We start from the raw sequence: 16,917 nt of genomic DNA, 5'->3' as shown, positions 1-16,917 counted from the left end.
TCTGGCAGCTATCAAGCGTTGAATTTCCCAGAGCCCAACAGGCTCCTGCCGATCAGCTGTGTCGCAGACACTCATCATAYGCACGCTCTCAGGTTGGCCAAACGCAGAGCACTAGATAAGAGATTAAGCTGCTTTCATAGGAAAAAGCAATCCCACTGACTTGAGCTGAAATTTTGCCCAAGTACAAAAAGCAGAGCTAGGCCCTAGAAGGTTATTTAACTTCCTACTTAAAATAAAAGATTTGAGTACTAAGTAAGAATTTTAGAAAATGAGCAATTTAGGTATTTAAAGCAACTGGATTATTCCTCTGCAAATTGTGTCATTTTGATATCAAAGATGTTTACAGTCATGTATTTTAAAAGCTGTGTGCATAGCAGAGAATAAAATAACATTTTCCTGTATAACAGAGAATGGCACCTAATTGTTACAAGTTTATCTTTAAGAATTTAATGATTAAAGAGGGAGATTTTTTTGCTTTTTTGAAAAGGCAGTAGTGAATTTTAAATAAGTGTTCAGGAACACCTTTTAGGATTTTTTTTTCCAGTGTACGGAGTAAAACCTAACCATCAGCTTTGACGACAAGAGAGCAGAGGCATGTACCCATAACATTAACCTGCTTTATCCTCAGACTTCAACAGTATCCTCATATTTATAAAATTAGTGCCATTTGCATGCTTCAAAATATATATATTCTCATAAATCTCTGTTGGCTCATATATAGAACATAAATGCCTAGACTCAAGCTAAGAAAAACTGTTCCCTAGACTGCTAGTGTGGGCTCATTAAAAATGGGTTTATGAATATTTATGCAGCCTCTCTTTTTGAGGAGAAGAATTTTAGGCATTAGAAGAAGCATGCCAGAACATAATGCCTGTTTTTGAATGGTCAGTTAAACATTGGGCATACTGGTATCCTTTGAAGCAAAACAGTACAGAACAAAATAGAAATTTTCATGGTTAGGCTTTAAAATTCAAGTATAGACTACTGCCAGATTCTTGGTTTGTCAAATTGCCCCCAATTTTGCAAAACCCAGCTCATAAATCTCTTAGACGAATTAATGGTTCTGATGGCTGAACTTTGATGCCGGACAACACAAGATGAGCCATTGACCAAGTTGATTAGATCACCACAATGTCCAAAACTTCTGAGTGAGTTAGAAAGATGGTCTTATAATAAATAAATAGGACAGACTAAATAATATGAAGTGGATGAAATTAAGGCCCATGAGTACAGCAATCCCAGCTCAGACTGTACAAGAAAAAGCTCACAGGTGAACTACAGGTGAAAGAACACTCTTCAAGTCTTCAACACAAACATACTTACCTGCAATTGAGGGCTCTACAGAAGCAAACATCTCATTCTTGGGTCTCATGCTTATATGTAAATAACGGTAGCCTTCACATCAGGTTTGCACAAGTAGTCATTTCTTTTAAGCATCTCATCCATCAATCTTTACCCTCACACAACTATACTACAACTAGCAAAGGCTCTTTCGAGAGGGGGAGATGTGAATGGTTAAAAAAATTTTTTTTAATTGATGCACACTGTACATTCTCCTTCCCTAACAGATTATAGTATGCTTTATGATAAAGAAAATGCAAAAACAACATGCATTTCTTCAACTGCATGACAACAGACTAGCAGGACAATGCCACAGATGAAACACAATATTGGCTCCACAAACAAAACCCAAAAGCAAACATTGAGTAGTTCATGAATAGCAGTCAAACAGAAGATGTGCATGTTACTGGATACAGATATAAAAGCAAGAAAAAAGAATGGATCGAAAAGAAGAGAAGGATGAGTCTGCTTGCTGTGGACTCCCAGCCACCTGCCCTGCAATTCCCCTGCTGTGCTGCATGTGGAAGATCAAATATCAGAGTATTACCACTCCTGTTCAGGGTATTATTCTTCAAGCACTGCCAGAAGTAAGGGCCAGCACTATTGTCATTTAGACAAGTCTATACTATCACAGTCTGTTTTTGCAGTGCAGGCAACAAAGGCAGCCATTAAACTCAATTTTTAAATTACCAAACCCCAGAAGTTGGACAGAAATTAAGTAGGTGAGTAACAAAATTAACTAAAAGGAGTAGGCAGAATGGAAGTGGACAGCTAGGGAGGGAAATCAGGATCTCAACACAAATGGCAACAGCCAGCTCAGGACTGAAAGCCATAGACAGGAACAAGGGTGGGATATGTACAACAACATCCCAAAACTTTCTAGATGTGTCCAGTACAACTAAGTCTTACCAATCTCCCGTGGAAAGGTACAAGAGRGGCACATCATTCACAAAGTTATTAACGCACACTAGTAGGCTGCCTTCAAATACACCTGTGTAAACCAATAGATGCAAATACCAAAGAACTCAATCCATTCCCCTGTTGACCGTTCTACCATTTAGAAGAAAACCTGCATTTCATTAAAATCACACCCTAAGAGGAGACTAAGAATCCAAGCTCAATTCAGCAGATGCTTCCTTTACAGCAATGCAAGCATTTTACATGCTGTAATTGCAACCACMACAGTCAAACTGCAGAACTGCAGGAGGGTGCACCCAGTAGGCAAGTCAAGAATTTCCTTCAGCTTCCAGTAAACACACATAGCACAACCCCAACATAGAAAGTGCTACATGAAATGGATAGCCAGCTGCGCCTGCTTCACATTTTGGAGACTGACATTAGCTCCGAATCCCTCAACTTCTTTCAAATCCAGCTGGCATTCAAGGATCTGGTTTCTCATTTCCCAAACTCAGAGGCAGGGGCTGTTACTAAAGCTAACTAAATCCCCATGCTGACAATGTGCTCCAGGTGAGGAGCAGGTGGCTGACCCGCAGCATATCCTTGCACTGCAATACCAGTCAGGACACAAATGCCCTACTGACCTATGCAACAGAATTAACTTCAAGCTGATGAACTTTCCATGCACTGGAAATGTACATCACCTTTTTAGGGAAGCTCTCCTTCAAGGGTCCCAAAGAAATCAGATTAAATGAACTAAGCTCTTCCTTCCCCAGCTGGGTAACACCACCAGTAATTTCCATTTACCAGACAGCAAAAGCAAGCTTAAAATTAAAAAGCACCACACCCGGGACCATACAGAGGGCCAGGCAGAACCTTATTATTCTAAAAGTGCTACAGTTGTGCTGCCTCTTGGAAAACAACATACCGCTTCGAGGTTTCCAACAAGCAGAAGAAAGCTTACTCCATGGAGTATCCATGTTCAGCACGGCAATCTGAGCTAGCAGCAAGCTACTGATGCTTATGGGCATCTACATGCACGGGCTGCATTAGCTTGTCATTGCCCTCGTCCTCAGAAGAGGCTAAGTGGATGGTTTTTGCACAAAGTCCAGCTGCACACAGGCACTTGTGCTCTCTTCGAGCTTATTCTTGCACACATAACACTGGTCCTGCTGCAGCTCAGTCACCTCTGCAAAACCTACGCAACAAATTAATGGATGAGGCATGAAGAGGACCCAAGAATTACCCATTTCTAACAGCCCGATATTCAAGGCTGTTCAACACCTGCTGCACTGCAATGTGACCCACAGACTTGACAGACATTTCAGCCCAAGGATTAAACACAAGCATATCATCAAATACATAAATAATCCCACAAACCCAAAGGACTGCATATGCTCAAGCACCTTTTTGATCAGAGCCTGAAAGTCTATCCACAGTCTTAGGACGAAGGTGAATGGGAGACTATTTAATGAAATGGATGACTAAAAAAAGAAAAAAAGAAAARGAAAATAAGAACTGAAGCAACACAAGGAAAACTTGTAAATACTATGTTATAAAGCAATAAATACAATGGGATAATGTTACAAAGATGACAGCTGAAAACTTATCTCAATCCAAACCAATATAACTATTTTTAAAATCCAATAAAGACACAGAATTTCTGCAACTGAGTGCTAAAGCCAACACCTGGGTCAGACACTCTCCTGTTCCGATGAGAGCCCAGAAGACCAGGCTTTGGTCATCCACCCAGACAGAAAAAAACAGATCTGTTTAGGGTTCTCTCCCCCTCCCAAAGAACAAGCACTGACTGTGTTCACAGGGAACACATCAGAGCAATGAGATAGAAATTATACTTTCAAAGGAATTCTTCAAGGCTCCCACAATCTACCTGAAAGCTTGCAACCCAAGAGTGAGCATTTTGCAAGAAGCAAATTCCCTTCTGATACTAAAGACTGTTTCAAATCAAACCACATAATRTGATGATCAGTTTAAACATATGTGACAGTACTATCCATCATTCTTTGTTTCCTTTTGAAAATAACATTTTTTTGCAGTGTGATAGCACAATAATTATTCCTAATACTTGGGAGGCACTTTACATTTTAAAAGCAATGAACAGAAAAGCACAGTGTATTCATACAGAGGTCATAAAATAGATTAGACATGAGAAGAACTTTGCATTCAGAAAAACAATCACAATAAACATGGAATTTTTTATGGATCACACCACAGTATGCGCACTCTGGTGCTTTAAATTCTTATCAGTATATTCGAACAATGAATRAATAAGAGATACCTCTCCACTAACAACTAACATGCTCTAAATAGAAAGGCAGCTTAAATTTAAAATACAACAGACAAATAAATAGTTAAAATTTTAATTGACATTAAGGCTAAGATTTAAATCAATTTCAATCTCCTAGTAAATTCCTTAGTGGTACAAAATAATTCAGTAACAATGTTATTTAAAATGATCTTCCTCTATATAAAATTCAAGTCAAACTTCTGAAAACATTTCCATTTTATTTCAAAACTAAAAAAAAACATTTACTTGGTCACAGATCACACTGAGTACCTTCACACCACAATTCAGATAAACAGATGTTTCTATATAAAGATGCTTATTCACCTAATTAAAAAAAGCCTGCTGATAAATTGAAAATAAAACTATTATGGAATATTTACATAACAGTCACTGAGACAGGAATATCAGAAACGGAATAATTAGAGCGTAAGTCTAAAATGCCATCTGGGGAAATGGCCCCAAGATATTCAGGAGGAGAGAAGCAAATCATTTAAGCCACAAAAATTTCTGAAATAATTCAAGAAGGTGCTCTTTGCCCTTGATCCCAACTGACTTTACAAAAATTACTCATCTCCCTTTAGGACTAAGCCACTGATGCCAAATGAGGTATTTTTGCTATGATGGGTTATTCGTGTTACTTGATTCTTTTTGCTGCCTGATCCAACAACATAGCTCATGTCGGATTTCAAACAGCAGATTTCCCATGATGTTCTCAAGCCTACTTTGAAACTACAGCTCAACCTGGAAAATTAGAACTACTTTCCTACGAACTGCAATCAAAAATAGAACATTTCTTGAGATAAAACATTAACTTGCTAGCTGAAAAACTCGAAAATGTGACAGTAACACTTAATTTCCTAGTAAACAGGAAAGACCTTCCTTTGAGCACGCTGATCAATGTGTCCACACAGTGGCTGCTCTTACCTAGTCCTATCCTGTTGGGACTCGTCTCTCGACTGCATCCCTGGCTCCGAGGGATCTTGCTGCGTTTTTCTGACGACGATGGCACTGCCTGGACTCTGGACGCCCCGCCACTCAGGCCACCATAGGCGCTTCCTAACAGTTTACCCGGAGAACTAGACCGGCTGCCAGCTAGAAAAAAAAGAAGATAAGGAAAAATTTGAGGAGGAAAAAAAAAAATTCAAGGTTTTAAATACTCTGAAAGCAAATTTGGAATACAATGGGCTACATCTCAGAATCTGATCCAAAGCCCACAGAAAACCAGTTGGAGCGTTTCCCATGGACTTTAGAGGAAGACCGAGGAAAGCCCATTGACAATAAATGCAGCAGCAATTCTGCCTACACTAATCTCGCTGCCCAGTCTGGGTAAAGACAACGCAGACAGTGCAGCGTGGACATACCCAAGCTAGCATTACACGAGTTTGCCAGGGTACCACGAGTAGGCTTGCTGCAGCAGCAGGGACTTCACCAGCTACTTCACATCATCAAGAAGCAAGATGCATCAGTGCTCCTGGAGCTCTGTGCTGTAGCAAGCCAGCTTCCAGCAGAGTCAGGCTGCTGCAAGGTAGCTCAGGCATCTCCACGCTACACTGCAGCGGTGACATTACTTTCCACAAAAATTTTGTGAAGGAAAATTAACATCTCAACAGCAGCAGGGCAGCGTGTTAAAGGGTAAACCAAGAGACCCTGTCACATTTGTAGAGATGCTGGTTTACTTGGTTCTGACCAGTTAAATCTAAGGTATTTAGTTATTTTTCACCTGGAGAAGTAGTTTTTAGCAAGTTGARTAGCAGTCCTACTTTATTTTTCCTTGTCTCTTTGAATAGCCTATGGCAAGTTTACATTTTGTCTAAGCCATGCTGCCTGTAAAACAGTCTCCTGACAAAGATTTATTTACATATTTACATTCCAGTTGCAATAGATATTTCTATCTGGAATACTCCTGCTGCTTAACTCCATATGAGTAGAATACTACTACTTATTTTGCTATGATTCTTCATTTGGTAATTTGCTTCCACCAAAAATTAAGTAATGCTGGTTTACAGGTAATCACAAAGGACTAAAAGTAATGGAGTTAAGGCCTTTTTTTGTTCCCTTCTTTGGGTATATAAAAGTCACACTGAAAATCTGCCACTGTTACCATTCCTGACGCTCATTTATTTGCTAAAACAGTCAGGAAAAGCATACTGTGAAAAGGCTACAAAAACATACTCTTGCAAGCTCACATTCTGAACTAATATTCATGCTGCTCTCTTTCTAAAAAGTATCCACAAATCTCAAGAAGAAATTTCAGTTCCAGAATACTGTTATGACTAGTAAGAGTCAAAGACTTTTCTTCTGTCTTAATTTAAGACCGTATGCAATTTTATTAATTTGATGGAAAATAGCATAACTGGTATTAGTTCAAATTACTTGCCCCTTCCAATTTTTTGCACAAAGCAATCTGAAGCAATCAAATCATGTATTCCCAACGCTGCATGCGGTGCTGGGTGAGAATACTTGTGACAGATGCCAGTCACATGCACAGCATTCACACCCTGAAAGCCAAATAAGCCTCTCAGTTACACTGCTGCAATCTCACAGGTGTCAACACTGCACTGCACTGAAATAACTGGAAGAAGAATTTAGCACCTGGGGTTTAAGCTGCAGGAACTTCACCACAATGCTCACAGCAATGAGCCTGCTTCTATACACAATGTACATTTACCATGTTTGATTACTAAATCATTTACCATATACATTTAGTTTTCTAACTTTAAGAAAATGCTTTTTAAGCCTCTGATAGAGTGGCAGGGGAGAGGGAACCTACAAGTTTAGCAGCTAAAAAAACATGAAGGAAATAATGTGAGAAAGCAAGAAAGGGAAAATGTTTCTTACCACCAGCAGGATTAGCTGATCTGGATCCTTGATTATGAGGGCAGACCAAAGGACAGGCAAAAAGTGGATTAAAAGACAGCAAGACAATACAGCGTTCAGCATGCAGCTTATGTTATACACAACGCAGACAGATTTCTTCACAAACACGTCACTCCGAAAGCCTCTGCAGAATGCAGTGGGTTAATGCACAGATGCAACCGACAGTTTTTAGGCTGATCAGCTTCTTAGGGAAACATCAACCAAGTACGTAGACCCAAATTCTGCTGTAAATTATACCCCAGCCCAGTCTGAAAAATTGAAACAGGGTTATCCACTGTGTGGACAGAGAATTTGGTCCTGTGATTATACTTGATTCATAGCTTATTTCATACAATGTTTGGCCTAGGAGATAAAGATCACATCTGGATGGGCTAGGCTGGAATCAGGATTCAAACTAGACCAGGGCATCAGGCTCAGATGTGACCACCTAACATGTCATAAAACATTCTATAAAAAATTAAGCACTAAATAGTGTTTATAACTTTTGGATATTCAACTGTTCTTTAACTACATTGAGAGTTCTTTCATCCGATCTAACCATTCTTCACTAAACTGMAATCAGGAAAAAAGGCCATTTCTCATTTTTGATCAGTTTTACAGTGTAAACTGTAGGAATGAATTTAGATCAGAGCACCAGAGTCCAAATTCCTTCGTGACCTCAGTATAAAGATTTCCATTTGGCCCCATCTTGAATATAGTACTTTTCTCTTCAACTGCCCCAGCCTAATGTAATGCTATAAACTGCTTCCCCATCCCTCCAGCCGACAGAGCAAAGCAATGACAGCATGAACAGATGAGGGCTTTTAAATAAGGGTACAAAGCAAGACAAGTCCTCAGAACAAACAGGTCTCTCCACAAGCCCCATCTCTTCTCACCCACAAGCTTGAGTGTCCTCAGAAATGAGCAGTTTCTCCCTGCTCCCAAATCCTTTTAAAGTCTGAGTGACAAAATTCTTAGATACACATGACAAATATGTGGCACTGTATGTATGGCTCCTAGGGGGAAACCACGCCATGCAAGGAAGCCAGAAAGCACAGATGTGCCATGTGAATCAGATGGCAGAGTCCTCTCCCCCATACCTACACAAAAGGGGTAATGTCTTATTTTAAATTGATGCTAAATCACACATTAACTTAGACAGCTCACGCTTTACACATACAGAAATACAATAATATAAGCAAGAGAAGCTTGGCAGGGCAAGAACCCAAGAGACAGCACTCAGCTACAGACACAGAGGACATCTCGAGGGACCCAGCAGAAGTTATTTAGTCCTATGCTTCACAGCAATCTGCAATTCTGCTGTGCAACAGGTGAAAAAGCAGTAACTCGGTGACAACTAAGCACTTGAATTTGGGGCCTCATTTGTCAGCAAAAATATACACTGAAAGCTTGCTGAATAGGGATTCCTTTTGTTACATGTCCCAGTAGCAATCTACTTAGCAGAGGTGAGCTCAATTCTCAGCCAAATGCTACCATAACACGGGAGAAAAGAATTAATAACAGTTTTTCTCCTCCCCTCCAAAATAAAACACTTCTTACGCTGGGACTGTGAAACTACTTTAGCCCGGCTGCGGCCTCGGGTGTCAGCAGGTGTTGAGGTGACGCTTGTGGCACTGCCAGAGCTCTGTCTCCTTGTACGAATCCGACCTGGAGGAAGGCAAAGAAAACCAGACTGTTAACAGGTTTCTTCCAAAGGCAACAGTCCAAAACACTGTCTGTTCTACACTAGTAGCGTTGTTACACCCACAATCAACTAAGGTACAAAAGAAAAGTTTCATGGGGAGAAGCAACATCTTTCACTAGCCTGGCTGAGATAGAGGAGTAGTGACGGGAAACAGAGTGAAGGACCATTAATCCAAAAAACCTCTTTGCTTTCTGCAATGCTATCAGCTGGTATGATAAATAAATAAAATATTACCTCTCACTACAGCCTTTGCTTCTGCTCTACAGTAATTCCTTTACAAAAGGATAAACAAAAGTTTCAGTCTCCTAAATGCCACTTCCTACATCCAATCATTACTTTGTGACAAGGCGATCCCCCTTTCGGAGATGGGCATGACAGATGCCCCCACAAATTCCATCGCTGGGATGTCCAAGCGGCAGCCTGGTGCTTTATATCCCGATCTACGTGTGCACGGTGGCATGCACCACGGAGTCCGTCAGCGCAGTCTGACTACACAGTCATTTCAGGTCCCTCCTGCTCTCATTCAGTTTTCCTTGCTGTTTACAGATCTGACATATTTATCCCTACATCAGTGTAACTTTACTTGTAATGGAGAGCCCCATTTAACACAATCAACATTGTGGAAAAAAAGATTCCATGTGTCTGCCCTTTATTTAAGCAGAGAACGAATACAAAGTCTCAAAGTGCTCTTGCTCCTTTTTCTGTTCTTTCTTCATGAAAAAGCCACAGAAATTTGAGCTAGAAAACCTCTACAAGGTCATCAGTTCATCCCCTTCCCGGGGCTGGGCTGTTTCCTACAGAATGTTCTTTCCAGTGCTAAGGTTCAGTTATCTGTCTCTAGTTAATGGGAAAGAAATGATAATTAAGAGGAGCACAAAGAAAATCTCCCTCAGCACTCTTCAGCAACTCAGTTCTCAGCCAAATCTGAAGTTGTTTCTCAGGACTGATGCCAGTGCTACCCTGCATTCAGAGGATGATTTCAAGTTGCAGGCACAATAATAAAAGGAAAAAAGGAAACAGGTAAGAGAATATTCTAGGCAACTGAATCTATCAGTTATAGAAATCTATCTCCCACCCTACGTCTCCACCATAAACATACAGATGGCAATATAAACAGAGACACATACATTTCTCACCCCCCCMAAAAAAATAGCACTTCACATAAGGTATACATGCAGGACGAGATGATGGCAAGCAGCCCAGCCTGAATGGATCGAGAGCTCTCGTCTTCTACCTCAGCTCTCAAGATATTCATAACATGGCTTGTTTATTTTTGATAGACACAAAGTGACAAAGAAATGCTTAACTTTGAGGAGAAAACCTAGACTTGCTGGCAGAAGAAGGAAAAGACAACTGTTTTTCAGACCCTTCTCAAACAGCATCAAGCTTTAAAACAAGCTCAGTCAGCTTTGAAAGGTAACATATTTACAGTCAAACAATTATCCGTAGACATGACATAGAAGAAAACATTAGCACAACACCGGGAGAACGCGTAACAAACTGCATTTTAACCACCAGCTCAACTAAACTAGCTCTGAGCATGCCCATGTGGATTCGCAGCAAGGCTGCCCACCTACGCTGAGGCATTCAGCCAGGCTGCAGATCTCCTCCGCCCTTGGACACCATCTGCCCCATCGAAAGTGGCAGCCTGATGCACAACCCAGACCAGCCCTCGAGCTCTTGGCTGACCCATTCCACCCCTCGCAGGGTGGGCAAACGCTTGGTCAGCCACAGATGAGGGGCTTGCACCCCAAGCCCCCCACGGGATGGGGCAGGCACACATGGGGAAGGAGGCAGAAGGACCTCACACTCTTGGAAAGAAGCCAGCATTGCCACCACCTAATGTTTCTCACATCAGTAGGGCATCACTGGCGGCAGCTGGAGTACAAAATAGTAAGAAAACATGTTAAACCTGAGCAGTTTTAAGAAATGGCAATGGAAATAACTACCTCTCCTTCCAAAACACAAAAAGCCTCAGCATTGTAGAAAGTACTGGGCAGTAACTCAGCTGAAAACCAAGGCAAAGTAACAGACAGTATTGAAAAACACGTTTAGTGATGTGTCTGTGCCAGGGGTTGACCCACCTGACAAAATGGGTGGGAAGGGGGTGATTAAAAAAAAAAAAAAAAAGTACAGGCTTCTCAAGGTCCTTAAAATTTTATGTTCTTCCTGCATCTACAAAATCAGTTTTTCACTTTGTCATCAGATGACTAAGAACACGGAGGAAATTGGGACAATATGTAATAAATGACTGTCCCGTGTTTATGAAACAAAGCTAAAACCAGTATATAAAGAGAAACCAAGTTTGGTTTTTGACCCCAACGTTTTCTGAACTTTAAGAAAGAAAACTAAACCAAAGGCCCAAATTAAATCAATGTGTGAACCTTTTTTGACTGGTAGGTTTTACCACTGATTTTTGGTCTAATAGGTGTCAAAACGCAGAACGAAGGGTTCCTCTCAAACAGGAGGAACAAACATGCCAATACACATATTGGCTTTCTCATCCTTCTGAAGAGACTGATGAGTGTTTGAACTAATACTTTACTGGACCTGAAGAAGCAGCAGCTGTCCCAGCATTGTGCAAATGACAACAGGAATGGGCAGAAATCAGAAATTCATGACATTCCCAACTTCTATTCATGAGTCCACCATGGGGCACGTTTAACAGCTCGACCTAAATTCATTCTAAATTTACTGCAACACAAAGGACAGCATCGTGGTTTCATACACAAAAAGGATGTAAAGGTACAAATATTGCGATAGCACAGTAACAGCTCACCTTTGGAGTACTTCATTTTTTAAAGTCTATAGGATAAAGTAAAACAAGAGAAAAAATGGCCTCTCAAATTCTGGGCAAAATTCTTCCCACAGTTACAAGGAAAGAATGCCTTCTGATATTGCTCATATGTATTCCTTGAAACACAAACTGTCAATATGCTTTCCAAAGTGATATTTTCTTACTGTTAAAAATGTGTATTTTTAATACAGATAGTCTTTCTTACAGCATGCTAAATGATTCAAAATAAATGATTCAAAGTTACTGTTCAAGAAAAAAAAGATTCTTAATTTTCCCTATCGAAATACAGTTTTTAGCTGTGTGTGTGGGGGGGGGGGACAAAAAAAAAAAAAAAAAAACTTTTATGAAATTTTTTTTTAATTTAAAAAAAAAAAAAAAAAAAAAAAAAACCTGGAGGGGGATCCGAGATGTTTCGTACATTAACAACTTACCTCTACAACACTATCATTTTATAGCTTTGTGATCAACTCTCTCTCTGCCTTCTTTTACACACCCAGTCACAATTTTTAAATTAGCCTTATGATGTCCAAGAACTATTCACTTTACAATAATGTAAGATGAATCTATCTGGCTTGAAAATCTCAAGGATTTTAACATATATTATATCATAGCACATACAAATAGATATTCATCTATACAACACAAATGTCTACTACATTCTCTTAATGGTGTTATATAACCTGCAAATAAGAGTCTGCATTCACATCCAATAGTTATTTGCACGTAAAATTATCTGTGTGGCTTTATCATTTTACCCCAGACAGAATAATTAATTTCAAGCAAGACTAACCAGAAAAACATAATGGGCAAGTTATTCAGACTTAAAAAAAAAAAAAAAAAAAAACACACTCAAGCAAACCCTCCCCCTCACAGAACTTCTTTGCTTTCAGTGGCTTTGTTTCCATATCAGTCCAAACCATAGAGGCAGCAATCCATATTTTATAACCACCATTTTTCTGCTCCTCTTAAAAGAATTACTGTATCCTGACAACAGCAGTATAGCAAAAGGATAAAGAGTGCCCCAACCAGTTTCCAAAAACCATAAAAGCATTTCCATGAAAAAAAGCCCTTGATCTAAACTTGACATATGACACTGCTGCTGGTAAAGAAAGTATTTTGAAAGACTCCATATGAGTGCTTTGTGTTTAGAAATCTTTCTTAAAGTTTTTTTTGTTTTTATTTTTTAAAGTCAGACATTTTTATAACAATCAGTGGATCAGAGTCAAGTTTCAGATGTCCCACATTGTATTAAAAAAAAAAAAAAAAAAAAGAAAAAAAGAATCTTACTAGATTTAAAGGAACAAGCAAAGAAAGATTCTGTGATGTATTTTTACATTGCAAGAAGCTTCTTAGCTCCTCTGCACTGATACTAAAGCACCTCCCAGCACTCAGGCTTTGTGAGAGCCAGCCTGCACACCGCACCACGAAGAAAGTGGCTTTCAAATAGCCTAGAAAGGCTACGTAACAGCTCCACAACAGTTATCAGTGCCATGCTGTGAGTAATTATACCTGCAACCACACACAAGTTATGCAGAAGCACTGGGATGGCAATGGTGTCTCCAYGGATCAGGTTAGGGCATTTAGGCTCCTCAGCACTGGGTTCCCCCACCCCATTTGGAGAAAGGGGCGAAAAAAACAAAACAAAACAACCCCCCCMCACACACACACTCCTGCAGGAGCCTCTAGGAACCCCCAGCTGTGTCACTGTGAAATCGCGCGTGGGCACACAAGCTCTCAGCACGCCCCTCTCTGGGTTTTGCGAGAGAGCCGCCTCCAAAGCAAACGCACACCAGTGCCGCCCCATCGCCYTGCACGAGCAGGCACAGAACGCACGCTGGCTTTGCCGCCAGGTAAAGTCAAAAGTCAGCACCTGCAAAGAGACCAAGAGAGCAGAGAAACCTATTACCTGAGTCTTTCAGTTTAAGCTACCATGCTCAAACTCCTGGGCCAAGCCTTGAAGTTTTTGCTTAAGCTTAGTCCTATTAAGCTCAGTGAGAACAAGAGCGAGCTTTGAGGCAGAGAAGGAAACAGGAACTCTGCTTTCTTAGGACTTTTTGTTATTTCCAAAGCCTTTGTTAAAGCTCCACATCTGACTGAACAGACCTCTCTTTTTGAGCCTAAGATAGCTGAAAACCATAATAAGTCAAAGATTTTCTTTTCTAATGAATAATAAAAAAAAAAAACTGTTAAAAATTATGCCTCTGACTGTGGGAAAGATCTGCCAATCTCGTTTGTTTTAAAACTTGCTAGTTTCAGGACAGCCTGGTATTTATGCTTCCCCCTCTTGGGAAAGGCTTGTCTTTATGCTCACTTGGGGAAGAAAAAAAAGGAAGAAAAATAACAGAAATTGCAATCTTTACAAATCCTTTTTTTCCCCTCAACTGATCCTTTGCTTCAAAGATAGACTCTAACTGAGGCTTCAAGATATCACAGTAGGGAAAACGATGAACCAAATTCTCAAATGCAAAAAAAGTGAGCACAATAATCCACTACCTGTTCTCTAAAGCACATGTTTTATTTATTGAAATAAATCCACATTCTCAATCCTATTATCTGCTTGCAAAATATAAGAGACCTTCAATGTCTGAACATGCTGAAGCATTGTCAGAAACCATATCTAACCTATAGTGGAAATCAGACTCCTTAGTAAATGAAGTATTAAGTATGAATGTAAGGGATAACAAAGGCATTTGCTACGGAGGCATTATTCTGCAAATCACATACTGGCAAACATCAGTGAGGTCCGATGTGTGAAAAATACAGTGAAATCAAAAGAAAGGTGACTGTGTGAGATGGGAAGCAAAGGATTTGGAAGTGAACTGTTTCTCATGATCAACAGTAAAACAAGGAAATATCTGCCACCAAACCAAAAATACATGTGTACGCAAGACAGTCCCTTCACAGTATCCTAAAAATTACAGTATTTAGAATCCAATTTCAAATTCTGAAAATAGAACCTGCCTCAACAGATCAAGCACTATTCTTTCAAAACACTTACAGACAATTCAGCTTCCAATTTCCTGACTTTGGAACTGAAGGTGAAGCAGAATTTGCCTATGCGGGAAGGTTAAACTTCACTATTTTGAAACCAAGAGAAACAAGTTATTTGTGTCCTCCCAGATCCAGTACTTCCATAAGGCATTTGAGGCTCTTTTGAGATGAATTTTGTAATTCTGATAAACATCTGAGAAATCTTCACACAACATTAATAGGGATTTTCTTCAGGGGAAGAAAACTTTGCATTAGTACAGCTGGGTGCTGGAAAAGGAAGACAGTAAGATGAAACTATAAGCTAGAAGCTTCTGTAAAGAGGACAAGACAACTCCAACTGGGCAATAACAGACCTACTGACAACCGCTCCCACAACTGAGATCCATTAGTGGCCCTTCCTGCAACGCAAATCAAGCTCCGAACCATTCTGTTCTGAGGGCCAACATAATGCACCTCTTTTAAATATTCCTTGAAAAATTGGTTCCTGGTAAAATAAGCAGAAATTTTGTCCGAGGTTTCCTTTTAATCAGGTATAACTTAAAGATTACTTAGAACACAATTGCTACTTGCATAGCACTAGCTGTAAGTATTGATCAAGACTATAAGCACTTAAATCTCACAAACTTTCTGCCTACACAATGAAGTTCAAGAGATCCATATATGAGGGGCCTGCACAATGAAGATGTAACTGTGCACTGCATGAAGGCACAGCCTTGCAGCACAGCCAGCCAGACCTACAGGGATTTAAGCTGTATATAGATTTATGCCACCTTTCTATAAAGAAGTGCATTTCATCGGTGTTTTCCAACTAAAGCTGACCATACCTAAAACCAAAGGCCTGACGCTTCGCTGTTAGCTTATATTCTTGCCACTGGCATAACCCACTTTTATCCTGCTCCTGTTTTGAGATGCCTGGCTCGAAAACAAAACAGAGGGAAGACTGAGGGCAAAGCAGATGGGAACTGCCAAGTTAGCACAATGCTGGCTCCCGTCGGAGGGAAAGGTGCCGAACTTTTACACTGCAGCTGCAGAAAGCCGTGATGGGAACCAGACTGCAAATTTAATAAACTGAACCACACAAAGCCACAGGGATTTGCTCTTAAATTAGTTACTTACAGGTGACCTGCATAAAAGGGGGATGGGAGAAGATGGAATTTCTGCCTTTTATGTTTGACATGCATCTCTCATGTACACATGGTTTTTTTCAGAGCAAGGGGCTTTTTCTCTATTTTCTTCCTTTACTTAATTTTTACATTTATGTCAAAAATATAGTTTTGCCTTCCCTGTAGTTACTGACCAACTCTGAAAGATTAGAGAATTGGCAGAAGACCTTGGCCCACCTCTGAAGGACACACTGAACCCTGAACAAAGGCTGTTTTTCCCCTCAACTGTCTCAAAGGAAACCAGAGACGATGAAGAGTTTCAAACATACTGATTAAACTCATCCTTCAAGCGCTCAGGTTCCAAGTGTGCCCCGTTGTTACAATCCTCCCTGATCCCCATCCTCACCCCAGAGAATCCTCCAGCAAAAAGGAGGAGATGAGATGCAGTTTTCTAACATGAAGGAAATGGCAAACCCCATTTCTGAAAGTTCATCTCAAAATTCCCACCTCTCAAGTGACTTGCTGGGTTTTATTACAATTTTTCTTTTTTTAAACCAAGTCTGACTGCTTCCAAAGTAGCTGAATTGAAACAAGCCAACCAAAAAGCCTTTGCATTACGACAACAAAGCATTTAATAAACTAAAAATAAAGGTATTTCAGAGGATGGCTGTTGGAACAGCCCTCCACAAATGTTACTTACAGCCTAGGAGAGCATTTTAAAGAGCTGCATAACATTAACACTCAAATTTCCAAAGTTAGGCTGAAACTAGAAAGGTTTGAGAACTGAGGAGAAGGGAAGAAGAGAAAAAGAAGAGTCAGCAATGAGTAAGGAAGCTAAAGTCTGTATCAGTTTGGAATTTTCATCCAATTTGCCTTTGATTTAGAAATATAGGTGCTTAAGCTGACTTCATACTCCTTA

General features: G+C 40.1%; 1 protein-coding gene across 10 annotated transcripts in view; it reads right to left on the bottom strand.

The window, feature by feature from the left end:
• CLASP1 (cytoplasmic linker associated protein 1) overlaps window positions 1–16,917 on the bottom strand; it is a 184,538-nt gene that overhangs the window by 68,463 nt on the left and 99,158 nt on the right. For all 10 annotated transcript variants that reach the window (XM_026082155.1, XM_026082156.1, XM_026082158.1 and 7 more), the window contains 2 exons: window positions 8,963–9,070; window positions 5,471–5,638 (listed from right to left, as the gene is read on the bottom strand). In XM_026082155.1, the coding sequence (XP_025937940.1) occupies window positions 5,471–5,638; window positions 8,963–9,070 (276 nt within the window). The remainder of the gene's footprint in view (window positions 1–5,470; window positions 5,639–8,962; window positions 9,071–16,917) is intronic.

Source organism: Apteryx rowi, unplaced genomic scaffold, assembly GCF_003343035.1.
Source record: "Apteryx rowi isolate R43461 unplaced genomic scaffold, aptRow1 scaffold_57, whole genome shotgun sequence".
Lineage (NCBI taxonomy): Eukaryota > Metazoa > Chordata > Aves > Apterygiformes > Apterygidae > Apteryx > Apteryx rowi.
This window is presented reverse-complemented; position numbering and strand designations above follow the sequence as displayed.